The following is a 20,793-nucleotide window of genomic DNA, read 5'->3' on the forward strand; positions in this document are numbered from 1 at the left end:
GTTCTAGGGGGTACATGTATCTGACATTAGTGAACCCGACAAATTTAGGTCATCTATACCAAATGTACCAATTTAAGGATATGTTTACCAAGAAAGGAACCTTAACAAAAATTAAAAGATAATATACAACGAAAGAAAATTTTACATTATTCTACATAAAGCAATTTCTATCGTAAAATTTCAGAGTTGTCGTTCTTTTCCGATATCAGTTTCCGTATATATAGCATTATGTCTACAGGGTTGTGTAATACTGGTAATGATATATCTATGATTTCCGTGCACTGATTGACCGAGTATTGATGGCTTTTCATTTGCTTGTCTGTTTTCTATTCTTTATTTCGTTCATTTTCTCCTTCTCTCTTTCCTGTAACTTGATAATCAACCACATTATTATTTACATGTTTAATCCATATTGATTAAATAGGTACTTATTTAAAAACAAGTTTTATGATTTTGAAAAATAACCGAAATTATTAAAAAATTCTTTTAACCTTTAACTTTTTTTTTATAAAAATAGATATTATGTACCATGTAAAACTGTAAAAGAGTTTCAATAAAATGTTTTAAAAAAAAGATATTGTTAATTTTTATATCAGAACAACATATTCTCTCTTAGAGACCCCAGGAACCATTTGTTAACGAAGGAAATGATCGCGGATGTTAATGTATTGAAAAAAAAAACCACAATTGAATGTTAGATATGTGTTTTCATTTTTTTAAATTTAATCCACCTCTCTCTCTCTCTCTCTCTCTCTCTCTCTCTCTCTCTCTCTGCACGTACACCTTTAACGCCACGTTTGTTTTTTGGTGTTTTTTTTTGGGGGGGGGGATCAAAAGTCTGCACTTTCCTCGATTCAATGGAAAATCTGTGCGTGTGTGTGTTACAAGCGGAAGTTTTTGATCGATTATTAAAATGTATTCTTCCGCAATTTTAATCTGATTTTAATTCATTTCCGAAATAGAGGTGTTTTGCAACCAAAGTTTGCTTTGAGAAGTAAAAAAGTGGGGGGGGGGGTTTACATTTTAGGAAAACTGCTACGGGTGTAGGTATTGGTAAAATATTGCCCTTGCTTTGTATTAATGTTTACACAAGATCATCATTATACAAGCGATATCTCCACATGGCGAGCACGCGGAGTCAGCTGATCGGTCAGGCGCAGGCGCGATAGGATTTATTTAAGGAGAAATTCGCCGAGTATCTGAACTGTTCTACCCTCAGACCAAGGTAAGAAACTCTACTCTCTCTGAGTACGATAATTCTTAAAGCTTCATTTTTTGAAAATGTATTTATTTATTATTTTTTTTATTGTACAAGTGTATCTCGATGTTTTTAATTATTAATTACTATTTGAGGGAAAATAACAAGCAATCGAAGTGGTTTAATGCATCCTTTTGAAGTTAAATGGCTAATTTTCATTATTCTGCGCTTCACTCTGGCTAATCAAAACAGATAGATATATGGACAGACCATCTATACGTAAACTACTGTAATATAGAGCTGGATCATTCACTTCAATTATCTTAGGTCTTCATATAGAATATTTTGTTTTGTTAAGAGAAAAATTAGAACGAAAAAAAATCATGTTGTTTGTTCATTTGGGCTTCATACTTGATAGTGTTAATTACCTTTACATATGTATATGATAACAAGTATTATTGATTTGCCAAAAGCAGCAAATATCATATTAATTTTAGTTGATAAATAAGTATATGGCTTTGACTGATGTAGCAACTTGTCTGGGATATGTTTTGCGACCACAGTAAACTATACTTCTTGAAGTCAAGGTTGAAAACATCGTGTAATATTACTAATAAAAAGAGAAAACATCTCGATAGTTTGATTATAGGTGTGAAAAAAGTGTATATAAATGCTGAAATAACAAAAACAGTCGTAGCAAAACAAAGCCGAGAAGAGATGATTATGCACAACATTTTCCGATGTCACATTCTAACAAAGTACATAATTCAGATAACGTTTTAAGTTTCTGATATTTTAATAACATGAACACGTTTTGGTTAATCACTGTAGCTTACTAGTTACTCACTAACTTGTGTTTGATATATTCTTGTGGAGACAATAGTCTTGTTTACCTTACAATTCAACTCTTGAAGACAAAAATGCGTTGTGGTTGTTAGCTTGCGTGCGGCAGCTTCTTAGAATAGCTAGCACGTGTGGTATCAAATAGTTTAACTCTCTATTTGTTTGTTACAGATGAACACTCTCATTGTGGTAGCTAGCTTGTGTGTGGCAACCTTCGCCTCGCCAATCCTGAACAAGGATTTGGACGGTGACTGGGTCCTGTACAAGCAGACCCACAAAAAGACCTACAGTCAGGACGAGGAGCAGATGAGGTGAGGACCCCGATCCCGATCTCTAAACCTCCACCACACCCCTTCCTTCCATTTTCGTTAAATCCTGTTGTTATCTCTGTCCTTATTCATGGGGATTGAGTTTTCAAAGCGACATTGTGTAGATTTATCCTTGTGAAATTATGGGTGTGTGAAATTGTATAAAGATCTCTAGACTTTGTTGAGTTTGCATGAAAAATGCCTGTACCCTCGAGTAGGTAAAAAAATCATTGTAAGATAATGAAATATAATCAAACGTTTAGACATAAAGTCACTTGGACAAAATATCATAAAAAAGAAAATGAGAAATACAGAGAGAAATAGAAATTAAGCAAGAACATGTAAAGAAAAAAAATAATATATATAATTATTATATGTATGTTAATTAAAAAAATCCCCATGGCGAACAATCCAATATGTTTGTACTGTAGTCGTTTGTACAGCATGTCCGTTATTATGTAGTTATCATGTTATTATTTTGTTGTTATTTTGTTGTTATTATGATGTTATTTGTTGTTATTATGATGTTAATTTGTTGTTATTTTGTTGTAGACGTCTGATCTGGGAAGACAATGTGAACTACATCCAGAAACACAACTTGGCGGCGGACCGCGGAGAACACACCTACTGGCTGGGACAGAACGAGTACGCCGATATGGTGGGTGGAGTCTAAACCTGTCAATTAAAACGTTTGAATTTATCACAGATTATGACGTTTCTATTATAACCTATAACAATTTTTTAAGAAGGTTTTCACAGGCTCTGCCTGTTACCCAATACATTTGAATTCTCAATGAAACATGTTTAAATTTAATTTTAGTCTTTAAAATTGCATTTTATTCATATCTTCAGACCATTTTTGAATTCCGCGCCATCATAAACGGATACAAAATGTCCGCCAACAGAACAAAAGGCGACCTCTACATGTCTCCAAGCAACATCGGTGATCTCCCCGACTCCGTTGACTGGAGGAAAGAGGGCTACGTCACCGACATCAAAAATCAGGGTCACTGCGGCTCTTGCTGGTCCTTCTCAGCCACTGGTTCACTTGAAGGTCAACATTTCAAGGCCAGCAAGAAACTTGTGTCCCTCTCAGAACAGAATCTCGTTGATTGCTCCCAGAGAGAAGGTAAAGGAAAACGAAATCTAGAAACGCAATAAAGCTTTTTGTACAGCGGATGTTTGGATATTTCTATAGCATGTGTTGCAAATACTGACTGCAGTTTAATTTCATTAATCATAAATCACATTGTGCAACGTGTACGTTCAAAATTCATTCTGCTGTCTGAGAACACTTAGTTTACCAAAACTTCAATTAATAGCTACGTGTCACTATTATCAGATTGATCATTTCTTTCTATATACACAACCTTTCAGTGTCAGTTGCTGTCTTTCTCAGGTAATCATGGATGCCAGGGCGGTCTTATGGACAACGCCTTCAGATACATCGAGTCCAACAAAGGAATCGACACTGAGGAGTCCTACCCCTACACAGCCAAGGTAGGACTTTTAGTCTATAGTATAGTCAATATAGGTACTACAGTCTATAGCCAATATAGGCACTTTAGTCAAAAGTCAAAGTAGGCACTGTAGTCTACAGTCAATGTACACAGCCAATGTAGGCACTTTAGTCTATAGTCAATATAGACACTTCAGTCTAAAGTCAAAGAAGGCACTTTAATATATAGTTGATATAGACACTTACGTCTCTATTCAAGGTAGGCACTTTTGTCTATAGTCAATTAAGGTACTTTAGTCAAAAGTCAGCCCTGTAGTCTATTGTCAAAGAAAGCATTAAAGACAGTCTATAGACAGGGTAATCCCTGTAGTCTATTGTCAATTAAATCCCTTTAGTCTATAGTCAAGGTCAGTACTGTAGTCTATAGTCAAATTAGGCATTGAAGTTTACAATCAAAGAAGGCATTTTAGTCTTAAATCGATTAGCTACTCTGTGTATAGTCAGATATTCGATGCCAACATTCAGTTTTCCAAAGTATTGGTAAATTCTCTATGTGAAACTGTCTTTGTTTAAGTTTCTATTGCCAAATCTCTAAATAAAGTCAATTTTCAAAAACTTCTTTAATGTGTATTACTATAAAGTTGAATATCATTTCAGAACGGATTCTGCCACTTCAAAAAGGAAAACGTCGGCGCCACTGACACCGGATACGTAGACATCCCCCACATGCAGGAGGACAAACTCCAGGAAGCCGTGGCCACCGTAGGTCCAATCTCGGTCGCCATCGACGCCGGCCACAAGTCGTTCCAGCTTTACAGGGAGGGAGTGTACAGCGAGCCAGCATGCAGCTCTTCCAAACTCGACCACGGTGTGCTTGCCGTAGGCTACGGAACTGAAAGCGGCGATGACTATTGGCTGGTTAAAAATAGGTATGACGTCATTTAGTTTAGAAAGCAATATAATTTGATATTAGGATTTCGTTTTAAGTTGCAAACTGTTTAAATCGATGTCACTGACATACTATTTTGTTCTTTCACAATGCTTATATTAATCGAATTTTTACTTAATGAGCTTTAATATTTCTATCTTTAGCTGGGGTACATCCTGGGGAATGCAGGGATACGTCATGATGGCCAGGAACAAGCATAACATGTGCGGTATCGCTACACAGGCTAGCTACCCCAAGGTCTAGACTCTGCCCAATTAAAACCCGCCAAATTATGGGACCACGCCTACTTCAAGGGTGTGACCAACCATTTCATTCTCTCCTCCACATTTCTCTTTCGTCATCATATATGTATTTGTTTGTTTATTTTGGACTTTTTATATTTCAATAAAATTAAAATAAAAACAAATGATTTTTTGGTTTTTTTTATATATGTTTAATGTTGATAGCAACTGGTCTTCTGTTGTGCTCTCGTCATGAGAATAGAATTGTGTAACAGTAGGTCAAATTATGTAAACACTGTAATAATCTACCTCCCCAATATTGTCTGTTCCTCCTGCTCGGGTAATTGAAATAAATGAAAGATTTTCGATGAATTTTTTGGCAACATCTTAAAAACTGAAAGCATCATGCGGGGAAGAAATGAAGAAAAAAATGGATTTTTTCGCAACCGCAATATCAAACTAATTGATTTTTTTTTATTTTTTTTTTAGGTGTTTGTATCATTTCTTTTTTATTCATTTTTTCAAAAATTAAAATATTACTAAATATTAACTGCAAAATCTTCATATATTGAAAAAAGATGGACTTATTTTTAAGTTGAAGCAACTAATCGAATCAACTGTTTGAGGTCGGCTAATTCAGTGAGCGAAGATTATTCAATCACAAAAATATAGTTCTGCAATATGCGATGACGTGCGTACAGCAGTGGGAGGATTACTATTGAAAACATTCTGTACTTAACACAAAATAGATCTAATTTATGTAACATTGAATTAATGAAACGCATTTTTTGACGACAGCAAACAGTTTAATCATTAATTCATGAAACCAAGTTAAATTATCATTACAAATGTGTGTTCAAAATTTACTTCAAGTTAATAATATTCCAGTTCATCTGAACCAAACATTTAATCAGGCATTTAAACAATTCATTTTGCTGTATCTACATGTGTACTACTTATAAATCAACTTTCCCCATGCTGTGTTTTTACTGCCCTATGACAAAAGTTTTTAAAAAAAAAAAGGAAAAATTGGAATCCAATTAAAACAAAGACAGACAAACAATTAAACAAACGATTCAATGAATAAAGATAGACAGACAAGCAGAAGAAAGTATATGTCCATAATCATATATTAGTATTCATGTAGTGTGGTCTTTCAATTTATGATATCAAAATCTTGGCAACGTTAACAGCTCAAAATTCTTAACATGATTGCTGACTGTGAATTTATATCTCCTACTTAACTGTATTTATGTAATCATTCCAATATTTCACGATCTAATTATAGTCTAACAGATATTATTGAAATTCCTTTCCTGTACGTTTGTATGCAAATAACAAAATACACTGGTTGAAATTCAACCACAGCTACATTTTGACAATGATGGTTTTTGCCGAAAACAAATTATGTGCATGTACGTAATTACAATTTTTGCATATTTTTACAAAGTTAATGTTGTCTCGGTGTACCTTTCGATAAACATTAATGCTTTCTGCCTAGACTTTATTTCAGTGTTGCATGACGTAGTCTACTGTATACAGGGAAATTTTCGACCCTGTTTTATTTTCGCCCTCATTGTTAGCGGACAAATTTAAGACTGGACGAATATTTATCACATTATACCCCCTTTTTTTGGGAGGGGGGGGGGCGAACTCAAGACGGTACATATACGAAACTGTTTGCTTATCTAGTAGGGCGAAAATTACACGGGGCGGAAATAACCCTTTTAATATACAGTACATACGTGTGCATTGTTGCACACAGCATAAGTGTTGTACACTTACTCTAGTTGTATTCTTCATTGATGTACAGCACACCTTGTCTGATTATTGGTTCTTTATTATTTTGTATCACATAAAAATTGTCCATTTATAAGCGGTCCTTACTTACAATGGCTAGTAAAACAAAAGCCGTCTTTCACTTCCATTACATGCACGGTTCTGGTCAGTCTTTTTTTAAATCCATCCCCTTCTCGATCCAACAGTCGACAAAGGAAGGAAGGGGGGGGGGAATCAAACCCCCCCCCCCCTCCAGGAAATTCAAACAAACAAATTCAAAAAATTGTATTATTATAAACGGCCTCTGTCATAAACAGTTCTCCTTCAGACACCCCCTCCCCTGAAACGAATGCAGTACAACTTGTTTTTATGTTCTTTTGTTTCAGCATGCGCGGATATCGAAAACATTCCAGGTTTCAGGAGGGGTGGAGATGGGTTCGAGGAATATAGAATTGCGTTTGTGTCAGGATTCGAGACCTATTATTATCGGTTGATTTACCAGCTTGTATTTTCCATGGGGGGGGGAGGGGATGGACACCCTCTCTACCTCCCAGACTCCGCCTTTTGATCGGCCCATACAATTTAGTCTAAAAATACATTTTATAAAATTTAGTTGCCCCAATTTATGAATCGGAATATGAAAAAAAATTTATTGCCATGATAAATAAAGACGTACAGGTACATTAGGTCTGAATTCTCTGTTATTCTATTGAGGGGAAACCCCGAACAAACGAAACCACAACCCGTTGAATTTGTGAAATATAATGATGCATTTGTTCCAATCAAAATCAGAAGAAAAAGAATAAAATCATCAAGGGTGTTCGAAGAACGTGACCAGTCTAGTGTTTCTACCTTCAAACACATAAGAATGGTATAATTACGTCATTGATATAATTGTTAAGAGGGCTCAATGGTCTTGGTCATTTTTTGGACTGTATTGATCTCCTTTAGAAGGAGAGCTCTATATAAAAAAATATAAGAAAAGGACAAAATTTAAAAAAGAAAATATATGGATTTTTCTTGACATAAAATATCCTTAGCTTAATAGATCATAATTATCTTTAAAGTTAAGATAGATCTGATGGTTAGTTTGTTGACCATCCAACCTCCTTAATTAATCCTACACAATGTTAAAAAATACCTAAAGTTTACAAGAATCAGTGATTTTAACAGTGCAAAGATATCAATTTCAATAACTGAAATAAATCCGTTAAAGAAGAAGATGATTCAATTGATCAATTGATGACCCCTTCAACCCTAATTTTAACTTTATTATTTCATCATGAATTGGATTAATAATTTTATTATTTATGCATGCATTTGTGTTTGAATGAAGGAAATGAATGAAATCGTTTTTTCTACGATACATATATAGTCGTGAAAATCCCCATTCATAAAAGACACGCCTGTAAATAAACCAAGATCCTCCAATTAATGTCACAGAATTTCGGAGCGGGCGAACCTCGATCCTGCAAATCGGAGGCGTAACAAAAGAAACCCAGCTATAATCTTAAATTGTTCTTATTTCACGGAAGTCAACGAGAAAACAATGACTAATTAGTCCTGTGTCGTCAGACCCATTCAGTCTAAAACTGACGGTGCGTCACAAAAGGTATATTAAAGGTTAAGTCATCTATGCGTGTCGGTTTATCTGCTTGGATGATTATTCACGTCTACTGATTACTGCACTATATACCTATCAACACTTTAAGTAACTTGACAGTAGAGCGATGGCGCACACGTTAGCTTTGTTGATTATTTCATTATGGGGTAAGATTTCTTGCAGTTTTTTCCTTGGTTCTTTTAAGTTTGTTCCTGAGTATTCAATGTTTATCTTTTTTCTTGAAACCAATTTGCTTATCTTCAAAAAGAATAACGAATTGTTCAAAACTTTTGAAACCGTAAAATTTTTCTAATTCTACAGTTTGTCAATTTTATGTATGTGTCTGTGCTAATCTTGTTTATGACATTAAGAATTTGATACAAAATCTCTCTCTCTCTCTCTCTCTCTCTCTCTCTCTCTCTCTCTCTCTCTCTCTCTCTCTCAAGTCGTTATACATTAAAACCTGTGCAATCGTCCTTATATATTTGAAGACAACTTGTGTCTTTTGTTCAATGAATGCAAAACGATAATGCTTATTCAAAATGCACCTTGCTGAAATTATTTGAAAATGCAAATGTGCTTCGTGTTTGAAATATGATGTACAGTTGAGCAATTTAAATAAAATTAAAAATCCCATGCAAGTTCATGACTTCATATTGTAACGAAAATTCAAGGAAAGGAAACACTTATTTATTTAGAAAAAGGGGATATCAAACTTTATTTAGCATCTAAAAAATGAATAAGTTTTTATCATTATGATCTATGTTGCACTGTCTTTTTTACAAGCAAAGCATGTTTGTTTATCGTGGTATGCATCATATTTCATACACGTGTATTTTTTCGGACAGCTTTACACGGAAACATTAATAATTTCTTAGAAAAACTACATCTCCTGATGTATAGTTGAAACTGTTTAGGTAATTGCAAAAAGATGTCATATGTACTAAAAGATAGAAAAATTAAAACTTTAAAGACAACAAATGTTCACCGCATAAAAACGCAGTGAATCTTTAGATGGATCGGTCAACGCTTCGTTTTGCGTCGATGCTCAAACGGGAATACGCCAGGGAAACCCCTTTTAACCTTTCATGTTAGTGTTAATTTTCAATGATTAATACTTTCACGGTAAACTAGCTCGCAAATAATATATTTCTTTTCCCTGTAGAATGAAGTGTATAGCTATTAATCAGAATGTCCATGAAGAGCATATCAGAATGTTATTATGTAGTCAACAAATATGTTTGAGGTGGTGAATATTTTGTTTGGGGGGAAGTGGGGGGGGGGGGGGTGGAGACTTTGGAACAAAGTATATGCTGCTTGTTCGTACGTTAATTGATTATACGAGACTGATTAAAAAACGAGTTCTACGCTTTGATCACACGGCAAAAAGGCCAAAAGGCGTCAGTCGATGAAATAGATTGAATTTAAAATAGCATATACTCTTTTGCAATGCACGTTAGTGTCATATGGGTGCTTCATGAATTCAATTAAGCATTCAACAGAAATCGCTATATCTATCACTCGTTTGATTGATTACTTCTTTCTTTCTTCCCTTCTTTTATTTTCTCTCTCTTTAACTTTAATCAAGTTCAATTTTCAAATATGCCTCTCAAAAATCAGATTCATGTGGGTTTGCTCATCTCTCTCTCTCTCTCTCTCTCTCTCTCTCTCTCTCTCTCTCTCTCTCTCTCTCTCTCTCAATTGAAATGCGCATACTGTTCATCACTTACTTGTCACTTTGATAGATATAAGTGTTCAAAATAATACAACAAAAAGGCGGCCGAAACTTCGCGATGCACGTTTTATTCCATGAGAGATGTCTGTTGATTAAACTTTAAACGAAAAACATGTGACATGATTAACATGTTTATTGAATCATATCAATCAAATTTTTCTACCGCAAACGTATCAAGTAGAATGTTAAAGTTGATACTTTGCGGTTTAATACATGCACAATGCAAACACTAATATATTATTTAGCTTCATATAAGCATACAACTCCATCACCTTTGTTCAAGTTTCTCTCCTTCTATACCAAAGAATTCGAATATATCACCAAAGATGGTGTACATATAATTATATTCATTTGATAAAATGTAGAAGAAATGCGCACATGAGCACATAATAATACATTTACGAAAAAGGGGTTTACTCACGAAGTCTCAAATTCTCTCTAAAAACAACCTTGACCTGTTGTCGTTGACCTTGAACCATATCGATCTTACTTTGGTCGAAATAAAGTACATGTATTTAGCTTTTGAGAGAAGAAGCATATTCCGTCTCTTTGGTAAAGCTTGATAATCCTAAAATTAGATCTTAAAAATCCGTAGAAAAAAAGTTGGTTAGTCTTCAATTTTGAATATTGCTAGACAGATATGAAATATTTCCGTCAAATTGCTGAATTTTAGTTCAATCTAAGCAGATATAATTATTACGTGAATATACTATAACAATCAAAAATGCTTTTTCAAGTTGCAATTGCGCATTATCATTGCGGACCCAATTATATACGCTAATACAAATCAGACACTAACTGAAATAGAACCTATACATACGTATGTAAGCACAAAAAGAACCATCGACTAAAAAAGATAACACCTAATTGTGTATTGATTTTAATGAAGAAGAAATTTCCGCGTTTTTCTCGAAAGCTTTCATAAACATTTAGTAGAATCTCGCGACAAATTGTCAAACAGTGACAGCGGGCGTGTATGACTATTTCAGAGTAAGATCACAGTGAAGGGCTTTTTATGGTGCTATTAATATTAATTAATTGATTTAATTCAACGTGCACAAAATTTAATGAGTCATAAATCTCCTTTGTTTTGAATGGTAATTAACACGTCGTTTATGTAAGTGAATGGGAATACATAGTGATGATATGGTCACGTGATGATATGGTCACAATAAACGACTCAAATTCATGATCCTCTTCCTTTTAAAAGTGTCTTATAGTAAATCTCATGTTCACGCCCACCCAGTGAATTTGATCTTCAATATGGCAATAATACACCGAGTCTGATCCGCGGTTTTTACATGTATAGAGGAACATGTAGGCTAAGAGCTAGGCTTGGTGAGGGAGGGGTGTGGTTCATGTACACAAGGAGGGGTCGGGGGTAAGGGTGGTTGAAAGGAAGTGGAAAGAACTGAACTCAAAATGAAATTGCTTTATATGATATTTTATTTTTTCTAGACTGTTTGACATTAATAATTGTCGAAATGACAGGAATTGCCATTTTAATTGTCAAAAAATTGAAGAATTGCTCACGTAAACAATCAACAACACCAAAAGCTTAGATAGAAACGCTGTCACAGCAAATAAATGAGAGGTTTATCTATATATTACATCTAATTCGTTTAAATAAGTAATGAACATCTTTTCACGAATGCTATACGATAATACATTATTATTTGTATTGCATGGTATTGTTTATTGGTCAACAGCTCATTGATTTAGACATACAAAAGACATTTGATATAAACATATAAATATAGATATATAAACGGGTCACCTATAAAAATATTAATACGTAAAATTTTTGCTCGATGTAATTTTCAGAGCAAAGTCAATATACAGAAAAAAAAAATAATACCATTTAACTACATGTACATACTAGAAATACATGATAATACAGCGCAGAAACGGCGAAGTTTTATGAATATGATATTAAACATCATTGTTATCATTAATTTACCATGCCATTAATGAAGGTATAAATCTATTTTCCATATCTTATATTTAGTAAATTTTCTAAACTATTTTAATTTGCAGATGTGGAGATATAGCTATTTAATCGTTGTTTACATGTGTGTTAATCATCTATAGCTTGTGTAAAAGTGAACATGAACTTAATGTAATAATAAGGAAACTATTATTGTGATTTTACATCTACAAAAGCTGGGAAAAACAACTTTCATTTCCCTAGAGAAACTTCTTTATCAAAAAGCGTACGACATATCGACACACTTGTATACATCTGTATATCCTTGTGCACAAAAACAATTATTTCCGTGTAAACAATTAATTACCCGTATAACAACTAATTAGCCCGTAAGAAAGAACTATTAAAGAGACGCGTCCGAAAGTGAGAATAGGTTTTGTCCACGAAAAACCATTCTGCACAATGATAGTACATAAAATACATCAATTAATAACTTAACCTTGTACGTTTATATCCAGAAGATAAATTTCGCACTCTTTTATATTTCTTCCCGTTTTTATCCACACATGTGCTTACAAAACAAAAGAATATATTATGAATTGTCGGGTTTAAATAAATCCATTATTCACCATTCATCCTCTTTTTTGTTCTTTTTCCTCCGAGTGTGATATATGACAATGAATGGTTGAATTATTTTCAGTAGGACCGTAATTCATTCACGCAACTTTCTTATTTTGTTAACGTGACAGCAATATGTTCATTTATTTGTTTTTATCTGTTAATTCAAGCTGTATAAGCATATGCATTCACTTTTCTTTTCTCATAAAACTATTTTAGTGTAGATATTAAGAAAATTATGATTGCGTGTCGCATGAGAGAGAGAGAGAGAGAGATTCATCGAAAACAAATATGATTTTACACAATTGTATGTTTTATTTTTTTTTTCAGTGTCATCTATCGAAGTCTCAGGGAATTTACCAAGTTTAGGTAAGTGTATGAAGAAAAATAGAAATTTCACAGCAATCATTAAAGCATGCACTTCAGGCACGTAGCATCGTTTTTGAAAGTGGGGGGGGGGGGGCAGACTCATCCAAAAAATCTTGACAAGCAAAAAAAAAAAAGGGAAATAACACTTTCCCAAAATCTTCAAAATCCTAATCCGTTTGGGGGGTGGGGGGGGGGGGGGGTATACAAGTATACAACTTTAATTTATCGCCAGCCCCCCCCCCCCCCGCCCCCCCCCCGCCCCCCGATGCTACATGCCTGCACTTTACATTGGTTAAAATAAGCGCAAAATACATAAATTGCACACAAAATTTAACCAATTACAGGTACCAATGCATCTCCACCTCAATGGCATACAAAATTAAACCAATTACAGGTTCCAATACATCGCAATTTCAATGGCATACAAAATTCAACCAATTGCAGGTACCAATACATCTCAATTTCAATGGCATACTCAATTCAACCAATTGCAGGTACCAATACATCTCAGTCTCAATACTTACGTTGAAATATATGTATTTATAAACACCGTAAATATGGTTCCCCAACCCGTAGATTTTCTCATAATATTATATATAATTTATGATACCCTTGACATCACAATTTAATGCAAACATGTGATTGTACCTCATGTACCATTGTATATTATTATACTTTCATGTTAAATACTGAAATCTGATTGGTTTAGACGCAGTTCATAATCCGTTCTATTACCCTCAGCGTTAGCAACACACTTAGCAACGGGTAACACAACTAATTGTTACATGCTCGTAAATCATGCACGTACGGTTCGCCGTAGAATTCATGTCATTTCTATATAAAAGTAGTAAAAAATTCTCTAAAATTAAGACATTCAGTATAATAAAATAAATAGTGCCTGTTTGGTAGGATAACAGTTGAAATTGACACCCCTCGAAAACCATTGTCAACCTCCGCTTCGCGTCGGTTGACAATGGTTTCCTCGGGGTGTCAATTTCAACTGTTACCCTCCCAAACAGGCACTATTTATATAATAATGGTTTGAGAGAATAAATTGAATTGTATTGGCACCATATTAATTCAAACGTTAACCTAAGCTTAAATTAACTAGTGACATTACTTTTTTATCCTTTCATTCATTTCTTCGCATTTTCCGCCTACAATATAATATGACCAACCTATTTTTTTTATAAAAGAAATTTTGTAAAATAAATTTCGTCATCTTTATTTTATCATTATAATAAACCAATTAAGATATTTATTTAAGAAAAATATTCTTTCAAAAACCGCATAAATATGAGTCATGCACGTCCAGTGCACTTGACAACATGGAAAAGGAAAAATGTCCGTCATTGTAAAGGTGTGGCATCGATTTATTTTACATAGATATCAACATCCGGGTTCCTTATTTGGTTTTCACTGACGTCACAGCGATCTGGTTCTCAATAACCGCACGATCACGGAAGTAAATGAACTATGAATAGATAAATGGAGTATATATCGAAAATTAAGTATTCTGATTGTCTCTTTAAATATGTATTTTGAAGGAGATGTAATTTTTTCACATTTTAATTTACATTTCTGAATAATTTTTCAATATGACCCCCCCCCCTCCCCCCATTGCATATAAAAATAGCTTGTTTAAAATAAATCGTTTATTTTCAATTAATTCACAAATATTTGGTTTGAAACATGCTGTGTACATGTCTATAAAGGAATTTCTTTCAAAAAAGCGCCAACTACCCCTGGGGTCCAAATCGGAGGGTAAGGGGGGGGGGGGGGTGCTGTCCTCAAGCACCTGTGTTTTTTGGATAGATATAGAGAACAAGAAAATAATGGTGATGATATGCACTGAAAAAAATGACAAATTAGTTTCTTTCCACCATCGCTCATTTGATTTTTAGAACGTCATTCATAGGTAATTAAAACGTCGAGGTTTTAAACACTATACCGCGCCATCAATCACATCTGAAATCAATTAATACGCCTAGTATGTTGTCTCAATGTAGAACTTCCTTAACTTTGCAACGAAGGGTGTCGCAAATTGTGTGTTTTTGATTTGATCAACAATATTCATTAGTTTAAAATGCGCTCTCGTCTGTTAAGGTTGTCAAAAAAAAAAATGACTTACATGTAATTATAGAATAGTTCAAGTTCAAGTTCTTTATTCCAAGAGACAAATATGTCATAGGTTATACATGTTAACATATACATATCAAATAAAGAGTAAGACATAGAATATCAATTATATAAAGAGAGTGGACAGACAGGTATATTAAATGGCATGTCAGAAAGGAACATAGATTCACGGACACCTCCTATAACAACCCCCACCCCACCCCCGCCAAAAAACAATGATTACTAAAAGAAATATTTAGTCGCCATGTTAGTTTCGAACGCTCCCCAAATGCTACTGGAGTTAAATATACCGGTCGAAATAAAAAGGATGTGTTCTTTGAGAAAAAATTCAAGGTATCTGAACATTATCTTGCACAGAATAGCACTGTCTTACATCGTGTGCATATCAAACACGTGTGCCGTTTATACAGAAAGCATGCATTTTCTGCTAGTGTCCAGCATTAAGCATGCGCGGATCTAGAGGGGGGGGGGGGTCGGGGGGGTCGGGGGGGGGGGGGGGTCCCGACCCCCCCCCCCCCCTGGAAAATGAAAATTTATTAAATTTACATAGTAAAATTATCGCGAAAATATGCCTCGGACCCCCCCCCCCCCCCTGGCAAACACAATTATCCTTCGGACCCCCCCCCTGGAAAAAATTTCTGGATCCGCGCATGATTAAGAGTGCTCGGTGGCCATTTTAACCGCATCTATCTCCTTTAAAATAGGAGCTCTGTATGACATAGAACCATTTTAACAAGACCTTGAACATTCAGTAAGACGTAGCTATCCATATCTGATGTGCTTCAAGACAAATTAAAAATGACGCGGTTTCAAGCGAAATATTCACCGATTGCGTAGTCTTAGCTCAATAGCCAGACAAATCTCGTTGAGGCTAAGTGGCTAACAATGAAATAGACATGCCTGTAGTGTAACACTGCTGTTTGACAAAACTACACAAAATCCAAAGTACTCTTGTTAAAATAGTCCTAAACATACACCAATCCAAGATAAAATGACAAATGTGAAATTGTTTGTGTCAATGTAGGTACAACAGGCCTAACGTTGGGCCGATTAGCAGAGTTACATTGGGCAAACATCATTTAATTAGCCAACGTTGGGCAAACGTAACTGATTGCGTTGGGCCGTGCTATCTGGGATTTTAAAGCTAAAATTAATGGATTTTTTCTTTACCAAATGTAGCTTTATAATCATACACTTTTTAAAGAATTAAGGCAGGTCTGCTGGTTAATTTGTTGATAACACAGGCTCCTTAACGTTTTTCTTCTTTTTTTCAGACATGTTAAATATTCCTCCCCCAAAACCTGCCAAGAAGACCACCACGACCCCACCCCCCGCTCCTGACCCCATACTGACGGGGGCAGCGGCCAGAACAGCCCAGGATCGGGTGGCCCTAGAGTTACCGGACATTGTATTTGCTGACAATCAGCCCGGGGGGTCAGCCATTGACCTCGGGACCGCGGCCAATGACATTAACCTTGACCTAGATAGATTGATCAAGGAGACACTGGGTGAGGCCCCCATGGGGGAACACAACGCCCCCCGACAGACGGACCTCACGGCGTTACTGGATCTCATAAACACTGATCCCATTGGGCGACCGGATCCCACTCCTTTCTTTAATCTACCCATGCCAACTGCAACACCCAAACCTCCAAAGCCTACTCTTCCACAACTAGGAACTCTGGTTTCCACATCTAACATCGATTCCAGCGTTGGAATTTCAGATAGCAAACAAGAAACGGCGCGTTTATCCAACAAACGTAATTCCCAGACTGTCAAGATTCCAGATTCCGACTTCCCGTCACTTCCCAATTTACCCAAAATATCCGACGCATTCAATTCGCCTCCTGCCGCACCCGAGCTGCCATCACTCAGTGAAACATCTGGTGGTCTACCGCCATTAACAGACGCTTTCGGTGAATTACCATCGCTTTCACAAACATCCATTGATTCAAAACCTCCCACACAAACTATCGACGAATTACCGTCTCTCAGTCAAACTTCCGGTGGATTACCACCCCTTTCACAAACATCCATTGGATTACCACCCCTTTCACAAACGTCCATTGGATTACCACCACTTTCGCAAACATCTGGCGGACTACCACCCCTTCAACAAACACCTAACGAGCTACCACCCCTCTCACAAGCATCCGGAGAATTGCCACCCCTTTCACAAGCATCCGATGGATTACCACCCCTTTCATCCGGCGGATTCCCATCATTTACCGAATCATCCGGTGGATCGCCGCCTTTTAATGATAATTCCGATTCATTTTCATCTTTCGCTGATACCCGTAGGGGTTTCCCATCACTACCACCAATTCCCGATGAAGCAAACAATATGCCTCCACAATCAAGGATCCCCGGTAGGCCACAATCTTTCCCCGATCCTTCCGAGCCTATATTTAATCCCGATCCCAGATTTCAACCTGCCTTCCAACCGCAAGGACTACCAAGAAGTCCTTTCACGTCTAGAATACCTACCGACCCGAGGACCTCCGATCTTGGAGAAGTTGGAAGGCTTAGAAATCCATTTGCACCCGCTTCTCAACCCACCAGGCGTCAAGGATTATCCCGGGCCGGGCGACTGCCATCAAGAGAAAGCTTGAGCAGAGTTCTGTCAGAAGAACAGCTTCAATCGAACGATCCCAACCTACTACCATTCGCTGAAAACGTTTTATCACAAGTCCAACAACTCGTCAACCGACTTAAAGACAACAGAGGTATATCAATGGTCCATTTACTCATTTATTGAGTCCCATGGACTATTACTATTGTAAACTGTAGAATCAATTAGGTTGTCATACCATTGAATGTTGTTGGCCGCATGATTAATATACATTGTATTAGTATCATAAAATGTATCTTACACCCCTTATCTATGACATCTGGTATTTTTAAATTTATCTTAAATGCCAGTTCTTTAAATCAGACCATTTGGCTTAAAACTCAGAAACTGAGAGATACCAAAAACCTAATATTCTCGACTTTATTTGATTCAGATCCAAGCCCAGCCTCTGAGCGTGCGCCTGGACGAGTTCCGGTCTCCAACTCAGACTGTCCTAACGGCCCCCCGGCCTGTCCCGAGGACCCCTGTCAGACCTCGTCCTGTCTCAACATCATCAATGCTCAGTGCCGGTACGTCTCTCTCTCTCTCTCTCTCTCTGCTTTGCTAAGATTAAAACCCAAAGTTTAATGTTGTGTCCGTTATATATTCAAAGATTTGGAGAAGAAATATTTCGGTAGTTTTTAGCATGCAGACGTACTCTTTACTTTATAAAAATTTAAATGAAAGTAGAACTTACACCTAAATAAGACTTGATAATTTGCATTCTTTAACTATTTTTTCAATGAAGATATTTTCATAAGCTCCATTTTCTTGACTTTCTTTGCAGACCTTCATGCACTGAATGCGCACCACGATATTTCGTCAACGGAAGAGACGTCACAGACACGTGCACAATCATATCCGGTCTACGAAGTTCCGGCGTTGCAAACATCGCCCCTAGTGAATCCGGAGCCCATCTTTTCATAGGCTCAAATGGAGATTTTCTAAATATTCCCCGAGGTGGAAGAACAACCCCGACCGGAAGCACACCACAAATAGGCATGCCTCCAAGGAGACCACCAATCATTGACCCGATCACTCGTCAACCCATTGATCCCAGATTCTTGGAGCAAATAGACCCGAGGCGCGTCATGGATCCCCGGATGGAGCAACGACTCGCTGAGCTGCGCGCGCAGCAACAACAGCTTCCTCCTGGTGTTGATCCCAGAAACATTGATCCACGAATGGAGCAACAAATTGCTGAGATGCGTGGGCAACAGCAGCAACTTCCACCAGGCGTGGGACCACAAAATATGGATCCTAGGTTCTTGAGAGCTCTTCTGGAAAATGAAAACATCGCCCGAATGAGAAACAGACCCACTGGTCCTCCATTTGATCCCCGTATCGGGCAGTTCATGAGGCCAGGGGCCCCACCAGTAAGTTTCCAACAAATGGCCCGACTTCGCGGACAAAATCTGGACGTAGACGCAGTACGGCGATTCATGGCTGAACAAGGACTCAGTGGCACCGCTAATGTCGGCGAATCAGAAGCACCCCAGAGGGGAGCGCCTAACCTACCTAACCCGTCCCTGATTAACCGGATCAACGACATGCGAAACAGGGGTTTGCCACTTGGAATGATAAACCAGGCCTTGCAAAATGGCCGATTCCGCGGGGCCCAGGCGCCACAAGCAAGTCTTCCGGGAAATCAGGCCGCCGCGCAAAGACCTCCACTAGGCGTGAACGCACAGCAGTTACAGGCTCTACGTAACGAGTTCGCCAGTTTCCAGACGGGCCAACCTCAAACGGCTGGTAATAACCCAGCACAGAATTCAGTCAATCAGGCGCCGAATGCCCCAAGTCTCAGCATTCAATCAGCGCAGAATAATCCGCTAGCAACAATCCAGGCCGCCAGGCGAGCACTTCAAAGGCAGGCTGTAAGAAACCGAGCGAACGTCATCTAAAAATATGCAATTGTGACGTCATATGAACCAGGCGCGTTCAGATATCAGTTTCGTTTTACGTGACCTACAATTTGGTTTGTGTTATATTTAATTTTAAGATATGTTGTTTTTTTTAGATAAAAAAATTATACATGATTGCTTTGTTTGATTTATTTTCGATACAAGGGAATTTAAAAAAAAAAATGAAATTTATTAAATCTATATATATACCAGCAGTTTTTTGTTAAGCTGTTAAAATCGCCTTGTGGTTAACAACGTTGTCTTTTCAAAAATAATAATATGCCGTATTTTTACAGTCTTATTCCATCTTGCGACATACCACTATAGTATATGGTTATCAGATAATTTGAATATTCAAATAACCTTAAGGTAGCTCACCACTGTGAAGTTTGTGGAGTTCCGTAGTCACAGGTGCTTGAGGACAGGATCGTCCCCCCCCCCCCCCCCACACCACCCGCCCCAAAATATAGACCCCCCGGGACTTTATTTTTCTTTTTCATTAAATTATCCTTTTATTACATATTTCAAATCTAATTTATTCATCCATTGCCCAAAATTACATAAAACAAACATTTTTGAAAAAAAAAAATCAGACCCTCTGTATATATGTAGAGGGTCTGATTTTTTAAAAATATTTGTTTTAGGTAATTTGGGGCAATGAATGTATAAATTAGATTAGAAATATGTCATAAAAGGATAATTTAATAAAACAAATAATAATAAAGTCCCGGGGTCTATAATCTTGGGTGGGGGGGGGGGGGGGTCGATCCTGTCCTAAAGCACCTGTGTCCGTAATCACAAATATATAATGAGGGAAATATGGTTTTCAAAAATTTAATTCAGTAAATATGAACAAATGTCCCAGGTAGATTTGAACCGTGTGATTTGATCGGTGTTTCACAAACCCGATCCTTTAATCACTGCATGGGCTATGATGATCGATATATACACAAATAAATCGATTGATACAAACATGCAGTTTAACAAATGTTTAATTTAAAACGTACATGTCTATGTGTACTTCACATAGGCATATACTTTTTATATAGATAAGAAATAGATAAACTTAACTAATCTAAACTTTACTACACATTTATTTCTTTAGCCAAATAGCTCATCAGATACAAAAA

The 20,793-nt window shown here is 36.7% G+C and overlaps 2 protein-coding genes across 2 annotated transcripts; both read left to right on the forward strand.

Annotated features, from left to right (window-relative positions):
* The first annotated feature begins 1,087 nt into the window (after positions 1–1,087).
* LOC105331753 (cathepsin L) lies at positions 1,088–5,163 on the forward strand. Its single transcript, XM_034462961.2, has 7 exons — positions 1,088–1,225; positions 2,213–2,352; positions 2,902–3,007; positions 3,202–3,478; positions 3,749–3,849; positions 4,466–4,737; positions 4,901–5,163. The coding sequence occupies exons 2-7, from the start codon at positions 2,213–2,215 to the stop codon at positions 4,998–5,000; spliced, it is 996 nt and encodes a 331-aa protein (XP_034318852.2). The 5' UTR covers positions 1,088–1,225; the 3' UTR covers positions 5,001–5,163.
* Positions 5,164–8,387: 3,224 nt separating this feature from the next.
* On the forward strand, positions 8,388–19,798 carry LOC105331755 (uncharacterized). The gene is made up of 5 exons (XM_011434080.4): positions 8,388–8,527; positions 12,971–13,009; positions 16,423–17,874; positions 18,154–18,289; positions 18,547–19,798. Exons 1-5 carry the CDS (start codon positions 8,488–8,490, stop codon positions 19,661–19,663), a joined length of 2,784 nt encoding a protein of 927 aa, XP_011432382.3. The 5' UTR covers positions 8,388–8,487; the 3' UTR covers positions 19,664–19,798.
* Positions 19,799–20,793: the final 995 nt, after the last annotated feature.

The sequence above is a fragment of the Magallana gigas genome, chromosome 1 (genome assembly GCF_963853765.1).
Source record: "Magallana gigas chromosome 1, xbMagGiga1.1, whole genome shotgun sequence".
Classification (NCBI taxonomy): Eukaryota; Metazoa; Mollusca; class Bivalvia; order Ostreida; family Ostreidae; genus Magallana; species Magallana gigas.